This window comes from Oncorhynchus kisutch, linkage group LG18 (assembly GCF_002021735.2).
Source record: "Oncorhynchus kisutch isolate 150728-3 linkage group LG18, Okis_V2, whole genome shotgun sequence".
NCBI classification, from domain to species: Eukaryota; Metazoa; Chordata; class Actinopteri; order Salmoniformes; family Salmonidae; genus Oncorhynchus; species Oncorhynchus kisutch.
Window position 1 is genome coordinate 77,182,218 of NC_034191.2, and position 21,312 is coordinate 77,203,529.

The 21,312-nt window shown below is 42.6% G+C and overlaps 1 protein-coding gene across 1 annotated transcript in view; it reads left to right on the forward strand.

Moving 5' to 3' along the window:
• LOC109880010 (reversion-inducing cysteine-rich protein with Kazal motifs-like) overlaps positions 1-21,312 on the forward strand; it is a 90,955-nt gene that overhangs the window by 30,064 nt on the left and 39,579 nt on the right. Inside the window, exons 3-10 of the mRNA XM_031796852.1 lie at positions 2,570-2,644; positions 5,066-5,102; positions 5,395-5,480; positions 5,562-5,609; positions 10,990-11,023; positions 11,641-11,838; positions 15,528-15,792; positions 17,775-17,948. Of these exons, the coding sequence (XP_031652712.1) occupies positions 2,570-2,644; positions 5,066-5,102; positions 5,395-5,480; positions 5,562-5,609; positions 10,990-11,023; positions 11,641-11,838; positions 15,528-15,792; positions 17,775-17,948 (917 nt within the window). The remainder of the gene's footprint in view (positions 1-2,569; positions 2,645-5,065; positions 5,103-5,394; positions 5,481-5,561; positions 5,610-10,989; positions 11,024-11,640; positions 11,839-15,527; positions 15,793-17,774; positions 17,949-21,312) is intronic.

Below are 21,312 nucleotides of genomic sequence, written 5' to 3' on the forward strand. Positions count from 1 at the left end.
CTCTCTCTCTCTCTCTCTCTCTCTCTCTCTCTCTATCTCTCTCCCTCCCCCCCTCTCTCTCTCTCTCTCTCTCCTCGCCCCCTCTCTCTCTCCCCCCCCCCTCTCTCTCTTTTCTCTCTCTCTCTCTCTCTCTCTCCCTCGCCCCCTCTCTCTCTCCCCCCTCTCTCTCTGTCTCTCTCTCTTTCTCTCTCTCTCTCTCTCCCCCCCCCCCCCCCCTCTCTCTCTCTCTCTCTCTCTCTCTCTCTCTCTCTCTCTCTCTCTCTCTCTCTCTCTCTCCCTCGCCCCCCTCTCTCTCTCCCCCCCTCTTTCTCTCTCTCTCTCTCTCTCTCCCTCGCCCCCTCTCTCTCCCCCCCCCTCTTTCTCTCTCTCTCTCTCTCTCTCCCTCGCCCCCTCTCTCTCTCCCCCCCTCTCTCTCTCTTTCTCTCTCTCTCTCTCTCTCTCTCTCTCTCTCTCTCTCCCTCCCACCCCCTCTCTCTCTTTCTCTCTCTCTCTCTCCCTCCCACCCTCTCTCTCTTTCTATCACTGCATCTTATTGTTATTTATCATCGGAATCGGCCAAGGCAGAGCTTTAATGGATTATTACCTTCAGCTCCTTCTTTACATCACTAAGACATGAGACATCTGGAAGGCCTAGAATCAAACAGGGTTGATCGCACAGTACACAGGACACAGTTAACCCCTAGCCCATTTTAGTGGGTTGTTATTGGGGGAGTACCCCCAGCACCACTCACTCTCTTTAAAGGGGAGCGGAGAGAGAGAGAGACTCATTTATGCTGTATTGGTTGCCCTGTCCCCAGCACTGCACCTGCTACTGGGAGGGAGGGAGGGAGAGAGAGGTGGAGGGAGGGAGAGAGAGGTGGAGGGAGGGAGGGAGGGAGGGGGGGAGAGGTGGAGGGAGGGAGGGAGAGAGAGGTGGAGGGAGGGAGAGGTGGAGGGAGGGAGAGGTGGAGAGAGGGAGAGGTGGAGGGAGGGAGAGGTGGAGAGAGGGAGGGAGAGGTGGAGGGAGGGAGAGAGACAGAGGTGGAGGGAGGGAGGGAGGGAGGGAGAGGTGGAGGAGGGAGAGGTGGAGGGAGGGAGGGAGAGGTGGAGGGAGAGAGAGAGAGAGATGGAGGGAGGGAGGGAGAGAGAGGTGGAGGGAGGGAGGGAGAGAGAGGTGGGGGAGGGAGAGAGAGAGAGGTGGAGGGAGGGAGGGAGGGAGAGAGAGGTGGAGGGAGGGATAGAGGGAGAGGTGGAGGGAGGGATAGAGGGAGAGGTGGAGGGAGGGAGAGGTGGAGGGAGGGAGGGATAGAGGGAGGGAGAGAGAGCGATAAAGGGAGAGAAAGAGAGAGAGAACAAATGACAGATAGATGGGAGAGAAAGCAAGAGAGTGCGAGAGAGAGAAAGAAGCGGGAAGTGGACAGAGGGACAATGGCCGTCTTGTTAGCCTTGTGCCAAGCTGCTATGTTTCTGCAGAGAAAGGTTTTTTTCAGGGGTGTGCCACAGGGCTCCGTGTAAACTCCCTTCTATTTCTTAATGGAGGGTCGGCTACCTCTTTGATGAGGGGAGGGCTTCAGCCTCTGAAAGGACATTTATTAATCCTTCAAGACGGAGAGAAAGAGAGGAAAATGTTTTAGAAATGGCCTGAGTAGGTTGGGCGTTTTCATGGCCTTGCCTTTGTAGTGTTCTGGAGATTTCTTTGATTAACGGCCAAGAAATCGGCTCAACATCTGCTTTTGTTTTTGAACGTTGCGACTGTATGAAATTACTGTCCGTCAATCCCCAGCGTAAATGATTTCACCTCACAAATAAGAATGTACTACCTAGATAGAAGGGATAGAGGAATGATGATGAATGGTGAGAATACATGAACAGAAAGCAGAACAAGACAGTTTTTATCACCCTGACTAGAATCAAACAATTGCAGAAGCCTGGTGGTGGGGATGATTCACAGTCATAGGGAAGATCTGGTTCAACAGTTGGGCCTGAACTCTGCTTTAGTGTAGAAATACACTACTCTGCTCTACTACTACTGCACTCTACTACAAATTATTCAGATGTTACGTCATAACCTCAAGTTAAAGTGTGCAATTTCTCACAAGGAATCCAACGGTGGTCTTATTTATGAAGTAAAACAACGAAGGAGTGAAGGAGAACAACCAAAAACAACGTCAACTCCCAGCTCTCATCATTTGTGTAGTCTTTTAGAAAGCTCTTACTAAGTGGTCATAAATCTCCCAGAGCTAATTTCATGACTGTTCACTAAACCAGAGAGTGCTGGCAGGCTCAGGATTCTCCCAGGCCTTGTGAGAGTCAACCAACAGCTCTTCACCCTATGTTGATAACGCTGCAGTCGTCAGCTGTCATTGGCCATGCCCAGTTTGTTTTGTGTAGCAGTGTCACACGGCCTAGAGAGCCAAGTGTGAACCCCTTTGGCCATTTGGAAAGATACTATAATGTTGTTAAATGAACTCAAGATTGATAATGACCATTTAATGATACAAAACCTTTTTACAGAGGTTTCAGATGAAATGTTTGGACTTGGTGAAAACATGTTTTGATTACAATATAACACACTGCTTTCTGTTTTCAGCTCGCCACCATAAAAAGTGAATCCCGTTTGAAGCACCTATTACAGCGATTACCAAGCTACTGCCCTGAGTCTATGGTAAGTGGGGATTTCTGATCTAAAAATAGCTTTCAGTAGCTGTAATAAAGTTGGCTACGAAATCTTTCATAATGACACAGGAAATATATCTGTGGCTATGGCAAAGCTTATAAGCATTTCTCACAAGTCTATTGTACCTGGTCTTACTAAAGGTACAGTACAAAGAAGTATTAAAGACGTATCTAAGAAGTATCTAAGAAGTATCAAAGAAGAATCTAAGAAGTATCAAAGAAGAATCTAAGAAGTATCTAAGAAGTATCTAAGAAGTATCAAACTATCAGAAAAGTATCAAATAAGTATATAAGACGTATCAAAGAAGCATCAAAGTATCAAAGAAGTATTAAAGAAGGACCAAATAAGTATTAAAGAAGTATTAATATATCTAAGAAGTATCAAAGAAGTATCAAATGATCTAAAGTATCAACAAAGTATCAAAGACGTATCAAAGAAGTATCAAATGATCTAAAGTATCAACAAAGTATCAAAGAAGTATCTAAGAAGTATTAATGTATCAAATAAGTATCAACGTATTTAAGAATCTAAGAAGTATTAAAAAAAGTGTCAAAGTATCAAAGAAGTATCAATGTATCAAATAAGGATCAAATAAGTATCAAAGTATCTAATAAGTATCTAAGAAGTATTATAAAAGTATCAAAAAAGTATCCAAGAAGTATCAAAGAAGTTTCAAAGAAGTATCTAAGAAGTTATAAAAGTATCAAAGAAGTACTAAAGAAGTATCAAAGTAATAAAGAAGTATCAAGATATCAAATAAATATTAAAGTATCAAAGAAGTATCAACAAAGTATCCAAGAAGTATCAAATAAATATTAAAGAAGTATCAAGATATCAAATAAATATTAAAGTATCAAAGAAGTATCAACAAAGTATCCAAGAAGTATCAAAGAAGTATCAAATAAATATTAAAGAAGAATCAAGATATCAAATAAATATTAAAGAAGTATCAAGATATCAAATAAATATTAAAGAAGTATCAAGATATCAAATAAATATTAAAGAAGAATCAAGATATCAAATAAATATTAAAGAAGTATCAAGATATCAAATAAATATTAAAGAAGTATCAAGATATCAAATAAATATTAAAGAAGAATCAAGATATCAAATAAATATTAAAGAAGTATCAAGATATCAAATAAATATTTAAGTATCAAAGAAGTATCAAAGAAGTATCAAAGAGCGGGGCTTGAAACAAGGCAAAACACTCCCCACCCACCAATGTAACTACAAACCTGGAGAGGCCAACTGGTTTTCATCTGCACTGCTCCAAACAGCCAATTAGAAACGAGTTTGTCATTAGCTAGAGTTAAATACTTTGTGTCCTGCTGATTTTGGAAATGATTTCAGCAGCATATTAGTACTGCTGCTCCAAGGTCCCTCTCACCCTCAGACACCACAAAACATCTCACAGCCGTTCCAATGGATTGTTTCCGAGGGAATGTTTCTAAGGGATTGTTTCCAAGGGATTGTTTCCAAGGGATTGTTTCCAAGGGATTGTTTCCAAGGGATTGTTTCCAAGGGATTGTTTCCAAGGGATTGTTTCCAAGGGACTGTTTCTTGGCATGTTGAGGTCTAATAGTAGTTGTACTTGGAGGGCTGCTAAATTCCACCCTCCACTGCCATTCGTCCTTCATGTTCCCAAATCTTCTTGGGTTCCCCTTCATCACAAATTATGTTTATGGTTCATGTAGAGATACCATTTCTCTCCGTCGGCATCGTAAAGGATGGTGAAGCCTCCTGACAAGTAGCTCCTCTGTTTGAGAGCCAACAGACATGAGGGACTGAGCTGAACCTCAGACAATGTCCAGTTTATATAGTTCATTATCTTGTTCAGGGCTAGAGACTGAGAATGCTCTCTGGGCCACTCACTGCTCTATCTCCATGCGTCATGTTTTTATCCCAACGTGCCGGGGATGTTTGTGTTTATTGCTGTGTGTTATTAATCCCACAATATATTACCACAAACCTCTTATGAGTTTGTGTGGTTTATATGTCTCTGTTTCCACTGCATAATATATTTTTTAATTAGATGGCAGTCATATAAAAAAATAAATGTTCTCTATGAAATTCAATAGCCCCTGCAAACGCAGTAAATTACAGTATGCTGTTTCACCCAAAGAACCACTAGTTATCTGATATAATTTCCTGTTGAGAGATGAAAGACAAAAACTAAGACAGGATTTCTAGAAATGAACGGACATTCTTACTTTCACTATGGCCCCTAACAGAGGTCTTCCATGTGGCTCCTTCCTTTGAATTTTGTCCAACTCCAGAAAAACCTCTGTACATCAAAACAACCTGTCCTTCTGTTATGAACTGGGCATTTTCTTCCCTTGTTCTCTTGCTTGTTTTGGCAATGGTCCTCTGTTCATAATGAAATGACCTTTTCTCTCTGTTTCACAGAATGAGCTTTGGATCTGCATCAACTCCACACTACCTGGTGAGCTATGGGGGGAGCGTTTCCAAGGGAATACGGTGCCATTACAGACAAATCCACCTGTCAGAACATAATGCCTCCCAGATGCAAAAACATTATTGCTTAGCTCAACACTTTGTACCCACTGAGCCCACACTAAAAGTCCATATATGTCCATAGTTTAATATGCTGCCCATAAGCGTCTAAATGCAAAACCCCCCGCAAGAGGATAAAGTTAATCCATACATTAATTCTGATAATGCTACACCCATCAAGGGTTTGTGGGTAATGTCGACCATTTTTGTTTTGTCTACAGGGTCGTCCAGGAAGTCTGATGGTTGGGTGGGCCTGGGCTGCTGTGAGCTGGCCATCTCGGCTGAGTGCCGCAGGGACTGCAAGCAGGTGAGGGAGGAAGTTAGTTTGGCCCGTTGTAGCCTTATCCATTTTGCACATCACCTCATTTCCCATTCTCTGACCCTATAGGCATCATCTAAGACCGACATCACAAGAGTATGCAAAAAAGACACAGAGGTAAGTAAAACAAGGTCATGTTTTGTGTAGTAGTATGTGCTTGAAATTGAGTATCACACATACTGTTGACTTTGAGAGACTGTATTGTAGTCTCTGGTTGCCTTTCCCTGGCCTTTAAAACCTCAGTGCTGATTGGAGCCTGTTTTGTCAAAGGAGGAGAGGAGTGAAGTCCTCTACTCCCGCTAAGAAATGGCTTAGCTCAGAGCCATATATATATATATATAGAGAGAGAGAGAGAGAATCAGGCCAAGTTTTAGAACGGACGCCATTTTAGTGACCATATAGAACTTTGTTATTAGATTGTTTGTGATGTAACAGTACGGGAGCCATGGAAATGCTTTTGGCAGTTCTGTGGGTTCTGTGGGTGGCACTGTGTGGTCTTTTCCAAGCATGGGTCCCGGTGTCTTGGGGACCCTGGGATCCGGGAGGGTGGGGGTGGTCTGCCGGTCACTGGGTATACACAACCCAACTTGGGATGGGGAGGGGTTTTAGTGGGTGGAATGGTGGTGAACAATTGGAGGTTTTCTTAGTAGCAATGCAAATATCATGGTACAGCTATATGGATACTCAATCACTACTTTTTAATGGTGAGTTTACAAACATATATAATGATAAATAGATTTTGAACTTTTATCCCATTATGGCAGTTGGTGAAATTACCATAATTACCAAAAGACTGGGGGGGGCAAAATAAATTTCTCCCATGGGCAAATAAATTCAAAAGGGGTGGTGATATTAATTAACGGTCATTTTGATCCGAATGTCATTCTCTCTGGCACCAAAAGTTCAAAAATGGTTGATTGGGGACAGAATGCAGTCGGACCATCAAATAATTGGCATTACTCTTACAGAATTTCCACGTGGGCGAGGATATTGGAAACAAAGCCTATTGGACAATAACTTGTTTTGAACTAAAACAAAATCATTTAGAACAGACTTTTTCTGACATACTGTAGTTTGATCAGATCCCCTTATTGTATGGGACACTTTTAAATGTTCCTTTAGAAACCATGCCTTTCAATACTCATCTCTAAAACAAAAGCAATTCAGTCCAAATAGGTCCATATTCAGAAAGGAAATGCATGAACTAACAGTACAGGTAGATGGCAATAAAAACTGTACCATAGAGGCTCAGACTAAGTTAGAGGAAAGGGAGGGACTTATTCAAGAAAGATCTAGTGTAATATATTACAAAAATAAAGCGAACTGGATGGAATATGCACTAAATAATTGTTTAATCTTTAACATAACCCCCCAAAATTGTACTGAGTCGCCCATGATTCACCAAACTATATGTTTAAAGAGGAAATAAAGTACTTTAAGCATATGTTTTTGTTTCAGTCTCCTCCATCTCCACTAACCGAAGTTAATTATATGGATTTTGTTTCTATGAATAATGTAAAATGAACAGCTGTACAGAAATACTCATGTGAAGGCCAAATTACAGAGGAGGAACTTCTTGGCTCCAGGGCTGGATGTCATACCAGTGGAGGTATACCAAACCTTTTTTGATATAATCAGAGGACCGTTATTAGCATGTTTTAACCACTCCTATGTAAATGGTAGATTATCGAGCACTCAACAAGAATGTCTGATTTCATTATTACTGAAACGGGATCTAAGTGGTAAATATAAAGATCCAGTCCATTAAAAAAATTACACTTCAGTGTTGTGATGTAAAAAATCTAGCAAAATGCTTAGCACATAGAATTTAAAAAGTAATGTCAGATATTATTCATCCTAATCAGACAGGTTATTTATATGGACGATACATTGGAGATAATATAAGACAAGTACTGGAAACAATTGAACACTATGAAAAATCTGGGAAACCAGGCCTGGTATTCATAGCCGATTTTGAAAAGGCCTTTGATAAAGTAGGACTGGAGTTTATATATAAATGACTGAAATATTTCAACTTTGGAGAATCTCTTATAAAATGGGTTAAAATTATGTATAGTAACAAAGTAAATAATGGCTACTTCTCAGAAAGTTTTAAACTGTTAAGAGGCGTAAAACAAGGCTGTCCACTATCGGCATATCTTTTTATTATTGCCATTGAAATGTTAGCTGTTAAAATCAGATCCAATAATAATATCAAGGGCCTAGAAATCCAGGGCAAATCCAGATCCCTCCACAGCCTCATAGATGATCTAGATACTTTTTCCAACCTCTCTGGATTTAAGCCAAATGATACTAAGTGTATTATATTATGCATTGGATCACAAAAAAATACAACTTTTACATTACCGTGTAGTTTACCAATAAAATGGTCTGACGTGGATGTGGACATACTCGGTGTTCATATCCCGAAAGAAAGAAATTATCTCACTCCAATACATTTTTATAGGAAGTTAGCAAAAATAGACAAGATCTTGCTACCATGGAAAGGAAAATACCTGTCTTTTTGTGGAAAAATAACTCTAACTCCTTAGTTATATCCCAGTTCACCTTGATTAACTATTTAGTCATATCCCAGTTCACCTTGGTTAACTCTTTAGTCATATCCCAGTTCACCTTGATTAACTCTTTAGTTATATCCCAGTTCACCTTGATTAACTCTTTAGTTATATCCCAGTTCACCTTGGTTAACTCTTTAGTCATATCCCAGTTCACCTTGATTAACTCTTTAGTTATATCCCAGTTCACCTTGATTAACTCTTTAGTCATATCCCAGTTCACCTTGATTAACTCTTTAGTTATATCCCAGTTCACCTTGATTAACTCTTTAGTCATATCCCAGTTCACCTTGATTAACTCTTTAGTCATATCCCAGTTTACCTATTTTCTTATGGTCTTTCCTACACTTAGCGACCTGTTTTAATTTATTTATATGAGCAAAAAATATTCCATTTAATTTGGAAAGGCAGGCCAGACAAAATTAAAAGGGCCTATTTAGATAATGAATATGAATTCGGAGGGCAGAACTGATTAAATATTAAAGCATTAGACATCTCACTAAAGGCATCAGTCATACAAAAGGTATACTTAAATCCGGTGCTCTAGCAAATTAGGAAGAATGTCTCACCCCATGTTCAAGAATGGCCTTTTTCCCTTTATTCTCACTTTCAGTTATTTGAAAATGAATATTTCTCCAAAACATCTCTATTTTTAAACAAGCCATAGAAAGTTGGTTGCAATTTCAGTTTAATCCACCAGAAAAGACAGAACAAACCACAAATATTGTGGTTAAAGTCAAATATACTTATTGATATAAAACCATAATTTTTTGATAATGTTTAAAAAAAAAGGTATAATCTTTGTAAATATTGTCATAAATAGGACTGGTGAAGTTATATCACACATGCAGCTATCAAAAATATATAGAAATGTCTGCTCTACACAAAATTACAACCAACTAATTGCAGCATTACCGCAAAAATGGAAGGGGGAGAAATTAGGGAACTTGTCTGTTGGCCCTTCATTAAAGATAAAAATTGGTTAAAGAAAATTGTGATAAATACAAATATATACCAGTTTCATTTAAGGACCAAAAAATTGTACAGCTGTGCCAGATTGCCAAAAAAGTTGGGAAGAGATTTTCGATGTACTGATTCCATGGCACATGGTTTATGAACTGATACGCAAAATGATGCCAGATTCAAAACGTAGAATTTTTCAATTTAAATTATTATACAAAATTCTGCCAACCAATAGAATGTTATATACTGTATATATGACAACATCACTGCTCTAGAGGAGATCTGCATGGAGGAATGGGCCAAAATAGCAGCAACAGTGTGTGAAAACCTTGTGAAGACTTACAGAAAATGTTTGACCTCTGTCATTGCCAACAAAGGGTATATAACAAAGTATTGAGATAAACTTTTGTTATTGACCAAATACTTATTTTCCACCATAATTTGCAAATAAATTCATTAAAAATCCTACAATGTGATTTTCTGGATTTTTTTTCTCATTTTATCTGTCATAGTTGAAGTGTACCTATGATGAAAATTACAGGCCTCTCTCATCTTTTTAAGTGGGAGAACTTGCACAATTGGTGGCTGACTAAATACTTTTTTGCCCCACTGTATATATAAGGGAGCGCCTCCGACAGTTCCCTATGAAATGGCTTGCTGTAAACAAGCAAAACAACAGAGCAGTGAATTTAACCAACGTTTTTATTGATTAGCATTCAGGATATTGTGTATCCAAGTCTTTACTGTGGTGCAGTGTCAACAAATTGCAAATCTGCTTTCACTGGACATCTTCATAGTGTTAATTATCATCTGTTAAATCCACTTCAATCAGTGTAGATGAAAGGGAGGAGACAGGTTAAAAAGTCATTTTTAAACCTTGAGACAATTGAGACATAGATTGTGTATGTGTGCCATTCAGAGGGTGAATAGGCAAGACACATTTAAGTGGCTTTGAACTGGGTATGGTAGTAGGTGCCAGGCACACTGGTTTGAGTCAAGAACTACAACGTTGCTGGGGGTTTTTCAACAGTTTCCTATGTGTATCAAGTATGGTCGACCACCCAAAAGACATCCAGCCAACTTGACACAACTATGGGAAGCATTGGAGTCAACCAACATCCATGTGGAACGCTTTCGACCCCCTGTAGAGTCCATGCACCAACGAATTGAGGCTGTTCTGAGGGCAAAAAGGTGTTCCTAATGTTTTGTGCACTCAGTGTACATGTATATGACTCTGGCTTACATTAGCTATTAGCGTAGCATAGCTTAGCTATTAGCGTAGAACAGCATAGCAATTATCTTAGCCTAGCGTAGCCTAGCGGCGTGCTAGCAGAGGACTCCTTTCATCTGGCTCGCCTCCTCATTCCAAACAAACAAAAAACAAAAAGGCGGGCTTAATGTTTAGTTTGGACCACGACCAAACTCCCCTCCCCAGCTTTAATAAGGCACTGGCCTCTTTCATCTTGCCCTTTCATGAATCGTTGCTGCAGGAGCCAAAGCAGCAGCAACACTGGCCTTTATGGTCCTTTATGGTCTTTTATGGTTTTGATGGAAAGAAGCTGTGAGTTTTCTAATGGAGGTTTAACTGTACTGAGGACAGAACAGTGAGTTTTCTGATGGAGGTTTAACTGTACTGAGGACAGGACAGTGAGTTTTCTAATGGGGGTTTAACTGTACTGAGGACAGAACAGTGAGTTTTCTGATGGAGGTTTAACTGTACTGAGGACAGAACAGTGTGTTTTCTAATGGAGGTTTGAACAGTGTGTTTTCTAATGGAGGTTTAACTGTACTGAGGACAGGACAGTGGATGAGGTCTCCATAGAGAGAGAAGAGGAACGGGTTCAGAATATTTCAGATAGAAATGTCATGAATAGAGCTGACTCAATAATGGTTGTTCACTAATGAGTGTTCAATAATGGTATGTTAGATCACAGAAGTGTTTTTCTTGTCTTTTACAGAAACCACTGCACAGCTGTATCACCAAAAATGAGAGTAAGTTTCCAACATTCTCTACAACAAGATGCTAACCCAAGTGCACCAGTCAGAGTGTGACGTGGCTCAGTTGGTACAACATGGCACTTGCAATGCCAGTGTTGTGGGTTCGATTCCCACGGTGGACCAGTATGGAAATGTGTGCATTCAGGACTGTAAGTTGCTCTGGATAAGAGCATCTGCTAAATGACAACAAAAAAAATTCTATATAAACATGAAATCAGCCCTGCTTTATGAGCCATGTTTGGTCCGCAGAAATGATTTAATCAGTCAGTCAGCCGAGGAATCCCTTATTTGTATTAGGAGTTGCAACGCATTGGTGTGAACCTGCCCTGCAGACACGACTTTGGGCCGATTTTGAGGATGTAAGGTCTTGTACTTCCTGAAGTCTAGCAACTGGGAGATCACCTCCAATGTTCACCATGCATATTTAATCAGACTATTCTCTAGGAAATCCTGGAAGTCTACTGTATTGTATTCTGATTAAGCTAAAGGCGACTTCAAGACAAAAAATTGTCTAAATAGCCTTGATGATATTTACAATTTCATTGAAGTGAATGGAAAGCATATTGTAACTGTGTGTGTGTGTGTGTGTGTGTGTGTGTGTGCTCTGTCAGTGGGCTCGTTGTGCTGCAGCTATGCAGGGAGACACACCAACTGCAGAGATTACTGCCAGGCCATCTTCCGGACAGACTCCTCTCCCACCGTCTCGCAAATCAAGGCTGTCAAGGAATACTGCCAGAGCATCAGCCCCGAGCTCATTGGCTGTGTGGGCAACTACACCAAGTCCTACCCAATCAGGAGCCCAATAGACAGTGAGTATATCTAATACTGACCTATCAGTAGCCCCAGATCCAGTGTGTATCTTGTTTCTGTGTTGCATTCCTCCAATCACTGGCTATGACTTGGTACAGTGCATTCGGAAAGTATTCAGACCCCTTGACTTTTTCCACAATTTGTTACGTTACAGCCTTATTCTTAAATAGATTTTTTTTAAATGTCCTCATCAACGTACACACAATATCCAATTATGACAAAGCAGAAACAGTTATTTAGAGATTTTTGCAAATGTATTAAAAATACTAAATTAAATATCACATTTACGTAAGTATTCAAACCTTTTACTCACTACTTTGTTTAAGCACCTTTGGCAGCGATTACAGCCTCTTGGGTATGACACTACAAGCTTGGCACTCCTGTATTTGGAGAGTTTCTCCCATTCTTCTCTGCAGATCCTCTCAAGCTCGGTCAGGATGGATGGGGAGCGTCGCTGCACAGCTATTTTCAGGTCTCTCCAGAGAAGTTAGATCGGGTTCAAATCTGGGTTCTGGCTGGGCCAATTCAAGGACATCCAAAAACTTGCCCTGTAGCCACTCCTGCATTGTCTTGTCTGTGTGCTTAGGGTCATTGTCCTGTTGGAAGGTGAACCTTCGCCCCAGTCTGAGGACCTGAGCGCTCTGGAGCAGGTTTTCTTAAGGATCTCTGTACTTTGCTCCATTAATTTTTCCTTCGATCCTGACTAGTCTCCTTGTCCCCGACACTGAGTCCCACAGCATGATGCTGCCAACAACATCCTTCACCGTAGGGATGGTACCAGGTTTCCTCCAGACTAGTCACTTGGTGTTACGAATCCCTTTTGGCCCGACAGTCTAGGGGGGATGGTAACGAGACCCGTAACAGTCTAGGGGGGATGGTAACGAGACCCGTAACAGTCTAGGGGGGATGGTAACGAGACACGTAACAGTCTAGGGGGGATGGTAACGAGACCCGTAACAGTCTAGGGGGGATGGTAACGAGACCCGTAACAGTCTAGGGGGGATGGTAACGAGACCCGTAACAGTCTAGGGGGGATGGTAACGAGACCCGTAACAGTCTAGGGGGGATGGTAACGAGACCCGTAACAGTCTAGGGGGGATGGTAACGAGACCCGTAACAGTCTAGGGGGGATGGTAACGAGACCCGTAACAGTCTAGGGGGGATGGTAACGAGACCCGTAACAGTCTAAGGGGGATGGTAACGAGACCCGTAACAGTCTAGGGGGGATGGTAACGAGACCCGTAACAGTCTAGGGGGGATGGTAACGAGACCCGTAACAGTCTAGGGGGGATGGTAACGAGACCCGTAACAGTCTAGGGGGGATGGTAACGAGACCCGTAACAGTCTAGGGGGGATGGTAACGAGACCCGTAACAGTCTAGGGGGGATGGTAACGAGACCCGTAACAGTCTAGGGGGGATGGTAACGAGACCCGTAACAGTCTAAGGGGGATGGTAACGAGACCCGTAACAGTCTAGGGGGGATGGTAACGAGACCCGTAACAGTCTAGGGGGGATGGTAACGAGACCCGTAACATAACTCATGCAAATTATAATAGTGAAAACGGATAACCACAGACAACATAAATCTACCGTCAAACACTATTGGTTTCTTTTTAAACACACGGTAAGGGGGGGCAGGAAACGGGGCTGAGCTGGGTCCAAGGAAAGAAACAAATATCCAAAACACCCCTAAGCTAGACGAGCCTACTACTATACAGCTAACTAACTAACCAAACATACAACGGGTGGTCCACCCAGTTCTACCTAGTGTTCTTAGACAACGTAGTCCTAAGAGTAATGTATGCCCATGGGTGACTGGGCTTGGCACCCCCTTTTTCCCACCATCAAACAAACAGTCAATCACAATAACAAAACAAAACTCACAGGGTCTCACGGGCAAAGTGACATGTAGTTGCAAAAACACAAGAGAGATCTTTGCGTACAAAGAGAGAGGGAGAGAGAGATTGAGACACAGAGAGATTGAGCTCCAGAGAAAACAACTGACTGGGTTTTTAAACCAAGGGAAAGGGGATGTGATAGGGTAAAGGTAAAGGAGCAGGTGTCTTCTGATTGGGGAATGATGATTGTCACCTGTGAGGGGAGAAGGATAGAAAATAAATACACACAGGATACACACTCAGGATACTTGTATCCGTAACACTTGGCATTCAGGCCAAAGAGTTCAGTCTTGGTTTCATCAGACCAGAGAATATTGAGTCCTTTAGGTGCCTTTTGGCAAACTCCAAGTGGGCTGTGATGTGCCTTTTACTGAGGAGTGGCTTCTGTCTGGCTGCTTTACTGAGGAGTGGCTTCCGTCTGGCTGCTTTACTGAGGAGTGGCTTCCGTCTGGCTGCTTTACTGAGGAGTGGCTTCCGTCTGGCTGCTTTACTGAGGAGTGGCTTCCGTCTGGCTGCTTTACTGAGGAGTGGCTTCCGTCTGGCTGCTTTACTGAGGAGTGGCTTCCGTCTGGCTGCTTTACTGAGGAGTGGCTTCTGTCTGGCTGCTTTACTGAGGAGTGGCTTCCGTCTGGCTGCTTTACTGAGGAGTGGCTTCCGTCTGGCTGCTTTACTGAGGAGTGGCTTCCGTCTGGCTGCTTTACTGAGGAGTGGCTTCCGTCTGGCTGCTTTACTGAGGAGTGGCTTCCGTCTGGCTGCTTTACTGAGGAGTGGCTTCCGTCTGGCTGCTTTACTGAGGAGTGGCTTCCGTCTGGCTGCTTTACTGAGGAGTGGCTTCCGTCTGGCTGCTTTACTGAGGAGTGGCTTCCGTCTGGCTGCTTTACTGAGGAGTGGCTTCCGTCTGGCTGCTTTACTGAGGAGTGGCTTCCGTCTGGCTGCTTTACTGAGGAGTGGCTTCCGTCTGGCTGCTTTACTGAGGAGTGGCTTCCGTCTGGCTGCTTTACTGAGGAGTGGCTTCCGTCTGGCTGCTTTACTGAGGAGTGGCTTCCGTCTGGCTGCTTTACTGAACAGCTCTATTTCTTGAACTACATTGTCGTATTCGGTTCAAATAACATTTGATTTAATTTACCATAAAGGCCTGATTGGTGGAGTGCTGCAGAGATGGTTGTCCTTCTGGAAGGTTCTCCCATCTCCACAGAGGAACTCTGGAGCTCTGTCAGAGTGACCATCGGGTTCTTGGTCACTTCCCTGACCAAAGCCCTTCTCCCCCTGATGGCTTATTTTGGCCTGGCGGCTAGCTCTAGGAAGACATTTTTTGGTACCCTTCCCCAGATCTATCCCTCGACACAATCCTGTCTCAGAGCTCTACGGATAATTCCTTCAACCTCATGTCTTGGTTTTGGCTCTGACATGCACTGTCAACTGTGGGACCTTATATAGAGAGCTGTGTCCCATTCCAAATCATGTCCAATCAATTGAATTTACTACAGGTGGGCTCCAATCAAGTTGTAGAAACATCTCAAGGATGATCAATGGAAACAGGATGCGATGCGCCTGAGCTCAATTCCGAGTCTCATAGCAAAGGTTCTGAATACTTGTGCAGATGAGGTATTTCTGTTTTTTATTTTTAATACATTTGCATAAATGTCTTACAACCTGTTTTTCCTTTGTCATAATGAGGCATTGTGTGTAGATCGATGAGGAAAAATGTAATTTAGTCAATTTTAGAAGAAGGCTATAATCTAACAAAGTGGGGAAAAGTCCATATCCATCCATCCGTCTGTCTGTCCAGGCCTGTACTGCTGCGACCGGGCCGATGAGCCCCACTGCCAGGTGGCGTGCCGGCGGATCCTGCGCACCATGACGACAGAGCACGAGATAATGGAGGGCCTGATCGATGAGTGCGGCAGCCAGCCACTGCCCCAGGACCCGCTGTGGCAGTGCTTCCTGGGCAGCGCCCACCCCCCCACCAAGAGCGAGATGGAGACCTCACCTACCGCCAAGATGGACGGTGCCAAGCTGCACTGCTGCTACAAAGCCAATACCTCACTGTGCCGGTTAGGTGTACTCTGATGAGATGCTTGTAGTGATTACAATGGCTTACAGCTAGCGATAACACTTCCAGCCCGTCACATACTGCTCCCCGCCAGAGACCAGGGTTCAATCCCTGCTACCACTCTTCCTACATTTTCCAGTCCCCCCCTCTGTTTCCAACTGTCTGAGTAAAGTGTAAAAGGTAACTCCCGAGTGGCGCAGCAGTCTAAGGCACTGGATGACAGTGCTTGAGGCGTCACTACACATCCGGGTTCGATCCGGGAGAACTATGAGGCGGTGCACGGTGTCTCCGGGTTAAGCGAGCAGTATGTCTTGGCGGGGTTGTGTTTTGGAGGACACATGGCTCTCGACCTTCGCATTATCCCGAGTCCGTAGGGGAGTTGCAGCGATGGGACAAGACTGTAAGTACCAATTGGGGAGAAAAATTGGGTGAAAGTTAAAAAAATATGTATATATTCTATTTTAACCCCCCCCCCCCCCAAAAAAAAGAGTTCATACATAAATAGATACACTACATTACTAAATGTATGTGGACACCTGCTCGTCGAACATCTCATTCCAAAATCATGGTAATTAATATGGAGTTGGTCCCCCTTTGCTGCTATAACAGTCTCCACTCTTCTGGGAAGGCTTTCCACTAGATGTTGGAACATTGCTGCTATAACAGCCTCCACTCTTTGGGAAGGCTTTCCACTAGATGTTGGAACATTGCTGCAGGACTTGCTTCCATTCAGGCACATAGTGAGGTCGGAAACTAATTTCTTGAAGCTCCCGACAAATTATTTTTTATTTTGCTGACGTTGCTTCCAGAGGCAGTTTGGAACTCGGTAGTGAGTGTTGCAACTGAGGACAGACGATTTGTACACGCTTCAGCACTCGGTAGTCCCGTTCTGTGAGCTTTTGTGGCCTACCACTTTGCGGCTGAGCCGTTGTTGCTCTTATAAGTTTCCACTTCACAATAACATCACTTACAGTTGACCGGGGCATCTTTAGCAAGGCAGAAATTTGATGAACTGACTTGTTGGAAAGGTGGCATCCTATGACGGTGCCATGTTAAAAGTCACTTAGCTCTTCAGTAAGGCCATTCTACTACCAATGTTTGTCTATGGAGATTGCATGGCTGTGTGCTCGATTATATATACCTGTCATCAACTGGTGTGGCTGAAATAGCTATATCCACTCATTTGAAGGGGTGTCCACATACTGTTGTATATATATAGTGTAGATATAAAGGATTACAGTATACAGTATAGTGTAGATGGGGTCTTCCATGGTATGCAGGTAACTCATAGGGTTGGTTTCCAGGACACAGTTCTGTCCACCTGATCAAAATACATAGAAAGTCTCTGAACATTTGACTTGATTTTTTATTTACATTTTTTACCCCTTTTTCTCCCCAATTTTGTGGTTTCCAATTGGTAGTTACAGTCTTGTCTCATTGCTGCATCTCCCTTATGGACTCGGGAGAGGCGAAGGTCGAGAGCCGTGCGTCCTCCGAAACACAACCCAACCAAGCCGCACTGCTTCTTGACACAATGCCCACTTAACCCGGAAGCCAGCTGCACCAATGTGCCAGAGGAAACACCGTACACCTGGCAACCGTGTCAGCGTGCACTTCGCCTGGCCCACCACAGGAGTTGCAAGTGCGCGATGGGACAAGGACATCCCTGCCGGCCAAACCCTCACCTAACCCGGACGAAGCTGGACCAATTGTGCTCCGTCCCATGGGTCTCCCGGTCACGGCCGGCTGCGACAGAGCCTGTACTCGAACCCAGAATCTTAGACCACTGCGCCACTTGGGAGGCCAAGTTGATGTTTTTACATGCTTGTGTTGTCTGTCTTTATGTTTAACTCTGTTTGGTCATAAAGCCCTGAGAAGGACAACTTGCTGTGTAAACGTTGGTGAATAAATGGTTACATCGGAGGTGCTAGAGTGTGCAGCTTTCCTTTTTCTTTCAAAGTAACTCTGTTTCGTCCCCCACAGGGATATGTGTCAGGAGATCAGCACCAACTGGGGAACTCAAACGTGGCAGGAGTTTGACCAGATGTGTGAGTACAGCCCCGTGGAGAAACCCCTGGTCACCTGTCTGGCCGACGTCAGGGAACCCTGCCAACTGGGATGCAAGGACCTGGGCTACTGCACGAACTTCAACAACAGGTATGTTACTATACCTAGCTACCATACCAGATTATATACCTGCTATAATATACCTTCTGTACCAACTTCAACAACAGGTATGTTACTATACCTAGCTACTATACCAGATTATATACCTGCTATAATATACCTTCTGTACCAACTTCAACAACAGGTATGTTACTATACCTAGCTACTATACCAGATTATATACCTGCTATAATATACCTTCTGTACCAACTTCAACAACAGGTATGTTACTATACCTAGCTACTATACCAGATTATATACCTGCTATAATATACCTTCTGTACCAACTTCAACAACAGGTATGTTACTATACCTAGCTACTATACCAGATTATATACCTGCTATACCTGTTCAGAGAGTCTGTTCACTAGTACACTACTACACTCTTAGAAAAAATGCTTCCAAAAGCGGTTCTTCGGCCGTCCCAATAGGAGAACCCGTTTTGGTTCCAGGTAGAACTAGGGCTATGGCGGTCATGAAATTTTGTCAGCCGGTGATTGTCAAGCAGATAACTCCCGGTCTCACGGTAATTGACCATTATTTAACATAAACAGGTTTAGCATCTCCTGGCTTCCACACACAGCCTACAAGCCACTAATTCAGACCTTTGGAACATCTACATTTTAAAAAGTCTAATAAATCCATGTAATATAGCCTACACCTTCACAATAAATCCATTATTTAATTTAAATATGTCTATAAAAACATGATATGATGAAAATGTAGTCTATTTCAGAATAACAAAATAGCATACTCTGAGTTGTTCTTATGTTAGGTCCTGATCTGACTATGTCATATGGCTGTGGGCTACACTCTTTTAGCAGACAAGATTTGCTTAGAATTATTAAAATATTAATATGAATAATTATTTTAATATTAAAGGTTTGAGGTAGTGCACGCCTATTCTGTGTTGAGCGGTTAACAAAGACACAGGTACTCCTATATGCTTAATTTAAATGTATTTATGCAACTTTAGTTGTGATACAAACGTTGGGCTATATGTTTAGATTTTCAATACATTCTAAGGCTGCATGATGAGACTTTAATGATGATTTGAAAAATTTGATTGAAAGGCATGAACTCTGCTTTGTTTTTTTTGCGCAGGCTGTACACACTTCATCAGTCTCTCATTCACAATGCCTCGAATTTCCTGGTGGTATCGCCTTTGTGTGGCCGTAACGCCCCCTAAAAAAATCCATGCTTTTTGTAGCCAGTGACCGTTGTGCCCTTGGGCTGAATATAATCATTTTAATTCCCTTCTCCATGCATGCTGCATGCTCCGAAGCACTTTTCACACACATGGCTCTCCATCACGTGATCAGATCTTTCTCACAGGCTACAAGTGAAGATAGACACATCGGGGACGCAACTGCGCACGCGCGCAGTTATCCAATTCGGAGGCGCACATTGAAGATATTGGAAGAACTGTCCACATTTACGTTTCGTCAGCCATCAAGATGAGTAGGCCTAACGAACAGCAAAACCACTAGCCTATGTCAATCTACAATCCCCATAGTACAAAAATGAAACTATTCTGTGCGAGAAATAAATATTACAAACATAGTCTGGAACAGTTGTGAGATGCGATAGATCCCAAATGAATACAACCACCAGCATCAAAAAAAAACATTTCTTAAGCAATGAGACCGTCGCAACAGATCAGAACGTTTAACTTGAAATGTTGATAAACTATTCAACTATTATCTTCACATTATAAGCACAGCAAAGAGCACATGGCAGTAGGCTGATGTTCCATTAGCGGCAAAACACCATTATCAGAAGTGACCGCTAATGCAGTTTTGCATGTTATGCTTTTATTATAAAGGTGCATTTCTATGGTGAAAATGATCTTCCCCAAACTTGAAATGTTTGCCAGTTAGGCTCTACACCTTTTTGTAAAGCGGATTAATGTGCTTAAGTTTAAGAAGTTATTTGGCCACTTTAGTATGATACAAATCTTATCTAGACCTATGGGCTAGGCTATATGAGGTGTGGGACTATGTGTTGTTTCTTGCCTTATGCTGTGCCTCGTTCACAAGTGATAATAAATTATTCACAAGTGATAGGCTAATATTGTCGCAGATCAGACTATTCTTAATGTAATCTTGTCTTTACATAAACTAAATAATATATGTGTGAAATTTGTTTTGATTTAAAATGGACCATTATCATGCACCTGTCTCAGAACAGAGGCAGTGGGAAAAAATACATGTCATCTATGCACTTAAATAGTGAATGTAGGACACTTTTCCCCTGGTTCATTTTAATGACAGCCAGATAGGCTATACACCTGTTGTAAAGATAAGCAATGTGCTTAATATTAGGAACGTTTAGAAATTAATATAGTAGGCCTAGCCTATAGAAAGCTGATGGGATCCTCCTCTTTTTATTAGTGGCCATCACTCTATTCTCCCGCACTTGAAAAACCTATAGAAATGTTGTGCAACATGAGCTCATGGGCTGTCATAAAGTCTTTGATTAGATTTTAGATCATATTTACATTGATGTCAGAGTGATTTGAGGGACAATAGAGTGCTGAGTTCCAGGCAGTTAGAAAGTTCAGTAGGCTACTAATGATCAGCAGCAGCATCAGAGCTTGGAGAAGCCTAATTACCGTGACTAAACGGTCACGTGGAATTTGACTACTTTCATGACTCGTGACCGCCGGTGTGGCGGTAATACGGTCACCGTAACAGCCCTAGGTTGAATTATTTTGGGTTCCATATAGAACCATCTGGGGAAAGGGTTCTACATGGAACCAAAAGGGTTCTACCTGGAATAGAAAATGGTTATTCAAAGGGTTCTCCTATGGTAACAGCCGAAGAACCCTTTTGGGTTCTAGATAGCACATTTCTTTCTAAGAGTGTGTGACTGATGGCTCTGTGACTGATGGCTCTTTGACTGATGTGTGTTGTGGTCGGCTTCCACACTAGGTTGTTTAGAGGTCACAGAGAAAGGAGGAGAGAGAAAGGGATAGGGATGTGTGTGTATGCGTGTGTGCCGTTATACTGTAGTTTATAGTGTTTGCATTTGACCTTGGAGGCCAGCCATGTCACAGCTTGCTGCATCCTGGTCTGGCATGGGACCAGCAGACCCATGCTTGACACCATCAAAGCCCGGCCGGCGAACACACACAGTTCTACAGAACACTCCCCGCCTGTGGACCCATCAGGCACTGTCCACAAAGCTACATTTCACCACAAGCCACCCGACATTAGCTTTGTCAAGTTTCAAAAGTGTTGATTTTCCAGGCTGTAGTCAGGGTCAGAGAAAATATCTGATTGGACACTAGGGGATCTGAAGGACGTGACATCATCATGGGCTACAGACTCAAACATAATCTCATCTCTCGACC